This window comes from Mus pahari, chromosome 9 (assembly GCF_900095145.1).
Source record: "Mus pahari chromosome 9, PAHARI_EIJ_v1.1, whole genome shotgun sequence".
NCBI lineage: Eukaryota > Metazoa > Chordata > Mammalia > Rodentia > Muridae > Mus > Mus pahari.
This window is the reverse complement of record NC_034598.1, coordinates 10,622,578-10,631,925: the sequence shown is the minus strand read 5'-3', so window position 1 is coordinate 10,631,925 and position 9,348 is coordinate 10,622,578. Positions and strand designations below refer to the sequence as shown.

The 9,348-nt window shown below is 43.8% G+C and overlaps 1 protein-coding gene across 2 annotated transcripts in view; it reads right to left on the bottom strand.

Moving 5' to 3' along the window:
- Nucleotides 1-1,085: 1,085 nt before the first annotated feature.
- The window catches only part of Atg5 (autophagy related 5), a 97,894-nt gene continuing 89,631 nt past the window's right edge, over nucleotides 1,086-9,348 (bottom strand). For both annotated transcript variants that reach the window (XM_021205048.2, XM_029542402.1), the window contains one exon: nucleotides 1,086-1,638. In XM_021205048.2, coding sequence (XP_021060707.1) covers nucleotides 1,502-1,638 — 137 coding nt within the window. In that variant the 3' untranslated portion in view covers nucleotides 1,086-1,501. The remainder of the gene's footprint in view (nucleotides 1,639-9,348) is intronic.

The window sequence follows — 9,348 nt, the reverse complement described above, 5'->3', positions numbered from 1 at the left end:
AGGGGAGAGGGCAGGGGGCCAGGGGAGAGGGCAGGGGGCCAGGGGGCCAGGGGAGAAGGCAGGGGGCCAGGGGAGAGGGCAGGGGGCCAGGGGGGCAGGGGAGAGGGCAGGGGAGGGAGAAAGGAGGAAGGAACACTTTCAGGACCTCACTTGAGCCACCACATAATTTTTTTTATAAGAAAACATTCATCTTTATTATTGAATCTAGAACCATTATCATCTTTTAGCATAATCAGATGGGTTGACATTCAATGTGGACAGCAAGCTAGCTCACAAATCAACAGCAGGAGTCTCCAAGCAGCCATCAAGAGAGTGCAGCAGACTTCCCTTACTGTGGTAGGAGTTCCAGTAACCTCTGGATGTTTTTGGTAATGATAAGGAAAAGCTACTGCAGTCTAGAGACAGGTCACCTTCAGGCTTTAAAGACTGGCTGCCAGGGGCCACAGCGACATAGGAATCCAGGAGCCAAACAACAAAAACCAAAACCAAAACAAACAAAAACACTGGAAAGGAACAGGAGATTCAAAATATTAAAAAATTATCTTAGATAACTTGGCATACTATGATGTGACAGGCTTACAGGGACCAACATAACAGCAAACACAGTATTATTTATACCTTTAGTATATAGAAGACAGATTTTTCACATCACAGTAATAAATCCTGTGATAGCTCCTGAGACAAATTGCCCTATGCCCCGAACCCTTGCTGTGCCAGTGAGAAATGGGAACACAGAAGAGAAAGTGGCTTACTCTATAAGATTCAGGAGGTCCTTGAAAAGTAATAAACTGTATGTTATTAAATGACAAAACATAGTTAGAGGCTTTATTTAAAAATCTCTCACTGTTCATTATCAAAGTTACAAGATTGTTTGCATACCAATAGACTGACTGTAAACAGGAAATTCTCATTAAGGAAAGATGGGTTTACTGTAATTTGATCTTTTACAAAAAAATTACTGCAAGTTATTAATAACAGAATTTCTCTTTTACTTTCTTAAGTCTAATTCTATTGAAAATTCAACCAATGTTTCCACTCTCCTGCCTAAGGTTCAACCATGGTCACCTTAGGAAATACCCCACTTATTTGTTAATCAGAAATACAAACTGTGGCACATTTCCATTGTTTTTTTTTTGTTTTGTTTTTGTTTTTGTTTTTTTCATTGAGCAAAGGCTTCAGCTGCATTGCATTTCACGAGAAGAGGAGGCTGCAGTGGTCCTGTCGGTCTCAGCAAAGCAGTGGTGCACACTCAGCCCTGCCCGGGTGCCCTATCTCTCATGGAATCTTCTCCTCCTTGGCTTGCAGCAGCCCAGGTTTCTGTCGCCTCCACCGAACCTGACTGAAGCAAGGGTGTCACGCCTCGTTGTCTCAAGGTGGTTCCATCTAGCGAGGAGGACATGCCCTCAATCTGTTGGCTGGGGGACAATGCTAATATGAAGAAAGTTAGGGTGTCACGCCTCGGTGTCTCAAGGTGGTTCCACCTAGTGAGGAGGACATGCCCTCAGTCTGTTGGCGGGGGCACAATGCTAATATGAAGAAAGTTATCTGGGTAGCTCAGATGCTCGCTCAGCCACTGCAGAGGGGTCTCCAGCATTGGCTCGATCCCGTGAATCACCACTTGGTTCTTCTTCTCTCCATCTGTTCCAAGAAAGAAATCCACTAGTAAAAACCACAGAGAAAAGAGGAGGACATGCCTTTTCAGGTTCCTTAGAGAAGTAAATGGATTTCAAACTTGTTTTATCCCCTCAACAGGAAATGAAGACAAGGAGAAAGTTTAAATGTTGCAAAATGTCTCATCCTAAACAGAAACCTGAGGGCTGCAGTGAATTCTGATAAAAATTCTGTTGCTCTGCGAAAGTGTTTGTTCTTTCTTAATTACTGTGCTTGCCTGAGATTGACGTTAGTGAAACCATGCTGGAGAAAACAGCAGGGTGAACCCACTGACCAAAATACTCTAGGTACACAGTTAAAACCACCACAGACGGCTGTTAAAATGGCAACTCTGTGGAAGGCCACACAACACACCCTTAAAAATATAGAGCAGAAATGATCCAGAATCAGACCAGAATTTGAGAGGATGTTTAACAGCTGTGAGCTTTGCTGATTCTCTGAAATGGGCTCAAGTATTTCCCACACTGTTGGAAGTAATTTAAAAAAAAAAGCACAATTAAAGCTGGGATCACAGAGAACCAATAATCTGACTTAAAGATTCTTCATTAAGAATCCCAAAGCCTCACCAGGTTTTACTAATATTTGCTTGCTAATTAAAATAGAACTATAGGGCTGGTTGTAGAGAAGTTCTCAATTGAGAGAAGCACTCGCTGGATAGCCAGATGGCTTCGAGTTTGATCGGTAACACCCATGGTAGGAACTGAGAACCTAGTCCCCAAGTTGTCGTCTGACCTCCATACTCATACCAAGAAATGTGGGCAACCATCTCTACACTAAAATGAATTCAAACATAATACAAGTTTAAAGGATGCTGCAATTAATGCCTTTAAATTCAAACTGAGTTAACATTAAAAAAGCAAAACAAACAAAACCCTGATGTAAAGAACACCTCTGCAACATTCCCCCCACCAAACAAAAAATAATCAAAAAGGAAAGGACATTTGTCACCCTGCGGCACAACTCCCTAACAACGTCTTCAAAACACAATGGCAACCCTCAGCATGCTGGGAACCAAGGGGAACAACAGGGCAAGCTCGGGTGGACTGGACCACTAGAGCCGCTGCTAGTGTGTGTATCTCTTCTACTCCAAGTGCTCTTCACTGCTCTAAGGGCTGGGACGGCCTGGCTCCACATGAAAGCAGAACCTTCAGAGAGATATTCAGCCTTCCTACAGAGGCTGAAAGGTGGGTAGGCAGGGAGAGAGCAACAGCAGACATGGAAGCACTACAGTCAACAGAGACCTTGAAAATTAAAGACCTGGTAAGCATGGTACCAGTTACCGACCTCAAACACAACCAAACACCGTTTGCCCTTAGCCCCGTCACAGTTCAGCTTAACTCTGGGGAAAGACCACTGCCTGAGGACCCTGGAATCTAAAGATCGCCTCTCTTGCGTTCCCTCCCCTAAGTTATCTTAAAACAAACAAACAAAAAAACAAACAAAAAACCCAAACAAAACCCTCTACTTCTATTACTTAGTTAATGCACGTGTATCTGAGTCTGAATGGGTATGTGCAGGAGTAGGGTGTCTAGCGGTCAGATGAGGGTGTTGGATCTCTGGACCTGGAGTTACAGGCTGTTATGAGCTGCCCAACATGGGTGCTGGGATGTGACCTGGGAACAGCACACCCTTAAAGGCCGAGCCACCTCTCCAGCCCTCTAGCCAGCTTTGTTGCATCTATGCACACATTACTTTATACAGCTATAATCACAGCATTAATACAAAGAATGGCTTCAGAATGCTGGCCAGGAGCATCTACAGACAGAAGACAGAGCTGGCACAGCACAGAAGACTGCGCCTCTAATCTTGAGGAGACTTAAAAACCAGTGTTAAGATGGATGAACACGAGTTCTCCAGAGTGATTTCTTAGAATATCTGAAAACGTTTCTAGTATGGTTCTCTTAATATTCTTATTATATATTTCTTTGAGCTATTTTAATATTCTCAGAATTTCCTCCTACTTAGAACTGAGTCAAAAACCGAAAGCGTGGTGAGAGTAAAAGTTCCTTCTGTGTACAGGTTCTCAAGCCAGTCACCCTTTCTGAGAGAGCAAAACCTAACAAGTCACTACTCATTCTCAGCAGAGGTCCTGAAGCAGCACAAAACACCAGCTCCATTCACTGAGTGTGTCCCAGTCACTGCTGAACATGTGCCTGACAAGGCAGGTGACCAATCCCGTTAGAGCAGATGGAGTCGGTGTCCCTGGTGCAAGCCAGAGAACATGAGAAGCACTCTAACTGCATCAAACGTGCCTCGTCGTGCGTGCCGTCGGGTGCTGGGCAGGCATGTTCTGCTTCTCCAGCCTGCAAGCTGGGGTCACTCTGAACTCTTGCATGAATGTGTGCTAATCTTGGACACCTAACTTGGGCCCTCCTGTGCCTACCTCGCTTCAGAACAACTGAAGGTGTGAGCTAAGGCCTGGCTGGTGGCCTTGTTTGAAATCTGAGCACATGGGAGGCGGAGTCCAGAGAACAGCTCTTACACTATCTGAAAACATTCCAGTGTATGGTTCTCTTGATACTCTTACTCATCGACTAAGTAGGATCCCATCTGTAAACAAAGGAGAAGAAAGCAAGGACAAGATGACGACGTGAAGCAGTCGTCACAGCACGTGTCGATCCAACACTTCATCAGTATTTCTCCTTTGCTTTGTTTTCCGACTTCTTTCTAAAAGTAACTAAGCAGAGGATTCTTGGGATGGGGCAGGAATTCCCTGGCAACTGTAAGCAATGCTCCTGTTGTTCATGGATGTCCTAGCAGCTAGCATGGTACAGCAACACTGTCATTATGCAATGCAGTTTTACAGCTGCAGAGGTCTGGCAGAACACCTTTCAAACAGGGTCTGACGGTCACCCCTGGTATCAGGCAGTGTGTGACTGCGGAACTTTGGGAGCTAGTGAGGCAAAGGTTAAAGGTTCAAGGTAGTTCCAGATGGATACTAAATGCACATGTTCTCACCTTATTTTAAGCTTCCATAAAAAACAACAAAGCAGGGCTGGGTATCTGTCAGTTACCTACACTAACAAAAGGAGGAGCGTTGAATTAATTCATATTTCCTCTTACAACAGAAAAGAAGCCCTCGGTGAGTGTGCTACGCTACACGAGTTTGGCAGACATGCCTGTTTCTCAGCGAGACTCGAGGTGTCCCAAGTAAGTCCTGACTGAGGACACTGCACTCCCACTGGGACTTTGCCTTTTGTTGTCAGGTGACTAAATCAGGGCTCACAGGGTAGCAAGCGCTACCATCAAAGCTGTACTCCGGCCCCCACTGGAGTTTCCAAGACAGTGTGTGTGGAGGGGTGTCCTCTGGGACTGTCAGCGCCTGTACTGCTGAGATATCTTCCCAGACCAGGCCCCTCCCTGAGGACTTTTAGATGATGTTCTCACTGTAATCCCACTGGCTCACCAAGCTACACTACCTTCGATGAGCAGAAGGCAGCTGTCTCCCCAGGAGAAGCTCCCCCAGGAGAACCTGTAAACTAGGCAAGCATTTAAGACAGTAATCAAGAGAAGCAGCTGTGACCATTCACATGTCACTTTGGCTGGGAACTCTGATTCTGCCATAACTTTCCATTTGTGATGTGAATTTTATATATATATATATATATATATATATATATATTTTTACGGAACTATAGTATAGTTAGCAAAATTTAAAAATAAAATCGAACTCTTAGGTACTTTGTAGTCAGATTTATCAGTAGTCCCAATATTCCTGCCCCGAGACTGGAGCTCAGTCCAGTTCAGTCTCAGGCTGAGCTGCTTTTAGACACTCCCCCAGCACAAACCACTCATGAAGAACCGTCATTTCCCACAGTTCTGAGGCCACACTGAAGATCGAGATACCAGCAAGTGGTGGACAAGAGAGAAGGCTGCAGCCCTTTCAAAGGCTCTGACCCCAACAATGCTGCAGGATGAACCTTCCAGGACAGAGTTCTGGGGTATGTTAACACAGGAAGGGGTCACCTGTAGCACTGAGGTTTCATGCACCCATCTCCTTAATGTATGCAGGTTCAGACGGCCAGTTCTGAGAAATATACATACAGTATTATCTGTCTACACAGTAAAAACCAGACTCCTTTAAAGTGAATAGTGTTAATATGGTTGTATTTTAAGGAAAATATTCAGTTTGGAAAGAGTACCCCAAGGCTCAGGACTGGCTCTGCTCTTATACCAGGGGCCTGGGTTTGGTTCCAACACTCTGTACTTACCACCTTGCCAATACATGCACAGACTAAAAACAAAAATGAACTCTGTGTGTGTGTGTGTGTGTGTGTGTGTGTGTGTGTGTGTGTGTCTGTGTCTGTGCGCGCGTGCATGAGATGTTTTGGCTCTGTGAGAATGGTAAAAGTACACAGAAACAAACAAAAAAGGAAAACTCCTATTGGTTAGGTTGCTAATGAAAAGTACTGGCATTCATAAGGAATGTTGCCAGTATACAGATATATGTACAACAAGAATAAATGCACACAATAATATAAATCAGGCATAAAGGAGAAAGGCCAATCATGCAGACAGGTGTTACTGACAGACACACTAGGAGTTCAAACCTTTGAATTCCCACCCTGGGAATGGATGACCAACCTCATTTCTCTGAGATTTCCTTTTATAGGAAGTGAAGGTTTCATAGGGTCCTCGTTCACAATCTGACCCACCACCACAGCATGAGGAAGGCTAATGGAGGATAAACAAACAGGCTGGCCAGTCCTCTGCTGCCCTCCTCACTGAACCTCAGTGACATGTATTCTCAGGGGTGCTGCACACGTCAAGAGAAGCCATCACACCCTGCCTTCCCATTTCCTGAGGAGGCTGACGGATGACTGAGACATATTCCAAGTCCTGTCTGGTGCTCAGAACCCAAGACTACCTAGGTCTCCATGAGGTGCGTGTCACAGGCTGCAAACCTCTCCTCTATAGTCCTAGCAGTCCTCCCAAGTCTAGTCAGATCCCACTCTCACACCACAGCAGCAAAGTCTTTCCTCCAGATGTGGCCATCAACATTTACTAGCTTAGAATCCTTAGCTGAATGAATCTCCAATTCCTCATCTTAGAGAGTGAATAAACACTCATCTCTAGGGCTCCTCGAAGAATAAAAGAAGAATTGAAGAAGGGAGCCCAGGGGCTGGTGAGATGGCTCAGTGATAAAGAGCACTGACTGCTCTTCTAAAGGTCCTGAATTCAATTCCCAGCAACCACATGGTGGCTCACAACCATCTGCCATGTGATCTGATGCCCTGGTTTGGTGTGTCTGAAGACAGCTACAGTGTATTCACATACAATAAACAAACAAACAAATCCAAAGAAGAAGAAGAGGAGGAGGAGGAGGAGGAGGAGGAGGAAGAGGAAGAGGAGGCGGCGGCGGCAGCAGCAGCAGCAGCAGCAGCAGCAAGCCCAGTTGAAGCTGCAAGAGGGTTTGGACACAGCAATGAAGTTAGTTCATTTCTCCACCCTTCCAGGTTATGAAACATACCTGCTAGAAAATGAAACTGAGCTCTGAGCTAGATAGAGTTCATGCAGTAGAGAGGTTGCTAAGTGTGCACAATGCCCTAGGTATAATCTCTGGCACGACCCAAGTCAGCTGTAGCAGCACACTCAGAATTCCAGAAATTCAGGGGTAGAAACAAAAGAACCAGAGTTCAAGGTCCCACTGCAAATTCCAGGCCAGGCAGGACTACAGAAGACCATGAGGGTGGAGGGAGTCAGTGGGAGAGCAGGTTGAGAAAGGGGATCAGAGAAGGGGAGGAATATGCTCTCGAGAATGGTAAGAAGTTAATTCTTTTGGTAGTAGATATCCACCAAGATCTATAAAATAATCATGTGATTGGCAGTCAAGAGGTTATAAGAACTTAGCCTCTAAGTATTCTGTGGCACGGTTCAAAAAAATGGGGAGGGCCAACAAAACCCCAGACTCAGTAATATACAAATTATATGACATTCAAAAAAATTCAAAAGCCATAAAATATATTCAATATAAAAATCTAGTGAAATACCTCACCTTAAAGTCAAGAGAGTCCTGACTTAAGATGATAATATTGTTTAAAAGACTTTACGATTCTTTTTAAGAAGATTAAAACAACAACATCAACAATAACAAGAAACCAACACCAGGGAAGTGGTGGTACCCTTTAAACCCAGTAGTCAGATGGAGGAGTTCAAGGCCAGCTTGGTCTACAGTGCTACACAGAGAAAGCCTGTCTCAAAAAAAAAAAAAAAAAAAAAAAAAAAACAAACAAACACCCCCTGCCTCCCCCACCTCCAGCAGCAAGAAACCCAAACCAAACAAAAACAAACAAACAAACAAACAACAAACAACAAACAAAACAAACCAAATCTCCCTTCAATCCACACAACAAACCCCAGGTCAACAGAACAATAAACCAGGAACAATGGTGCTCTCATAAAGACTGTCCTACCCTTCACCCTGCTTCCTGAGAGCTCCCCAGTGATCGTGGCCTGCTGGGGACAGCGTGCTCAGGTCCAGGTTGCCTCAGCTTCTTGGGACATCTTGCAGTTTCTTTCTGATTGACAGACACAATTGGAATCCTAGTTTACAAAGGATGCTAAAGGAAAGGATGAAAGGAACATAGCCTTGAATGAGAAGTTTCAATTGGATTAATCTCTTTTGAGGTTTACACCTCTAAGTATGGAACAGAAAGCTCAGATCAAGTGAACTGACATCCAATCTCACTACTGCAGCTTCGGGGTTATTTTATGATTCAAGAACAAATTTTGTTAAAAATAATTTAATAATTGTAAGAAAGTTTTAAGACCAATATATAAAGAGACAAGCTTTTTGATTACCACTAACTAGTCTGAACAATTTTTCTCTAATCTGACAAATTCCTCAGATATGTTCATGAATAAAATGTGGTCCCTGAAGCCACTGCCATGAGACAACCCAGGCTGAAATCTGAAGCGCATACATCATGCTCTGACTCGGCTGGCCGCGGTGGCAACAGTCAGGGAGGTCAGGTCGGGGGTTAAAGCAAGCCAGGATATGGCCAAAGGAATACATCAAACACTGATTTTAAAAGGGCAATTAATCTTATGCAGAAATGCTTCCTGGGGAATGAGATCTTCATCTTAAGAGCACACTACACACTGCAGCAGTGAAAACGAGCATTCCTGAGCACTGGCTTTCATCCGTGATCACAAACAGAAGGAGCACTGTTTATCAGAGAGCTACAAGCCTTTTACAGCACTCCATTAACATCTTCCGGGTCTATGCTAACTCAGTGCCAGCTATAAGGAGCCACTCACAGTCTACATATCCCTTTTTCATGTACAAACTACCTAGCATATTTAATATTTTATTTCTAAAATACTTTCAGAGCCTTGGCTCTTCAGATGGTATCATCAACTTTTAACCACGTGCGTTCGCTTGACTTTTGCTTATAGCCATTATATTTCTTAGTGAGAAAGACATAAACCAAAATTTAAAATTAAAACCATATAATTAGCCATAATAGAAAAGGTAGATAGTGACTGTTTAGATGATTTAAACAAACTGATTAGGAGCCTTATGACCATAAAGTTTAAAAAGGTAAAAGTTAAACATTAAGCCTTGCTCACCTAAAAAAATGGATACAATTAAAAAACTGGAGGGTTCAAAATATTTTCTTTAAAAACGTTATTGCTTTTTGTGCATTGTATGTGCATATGTGCATGCGCCACAGC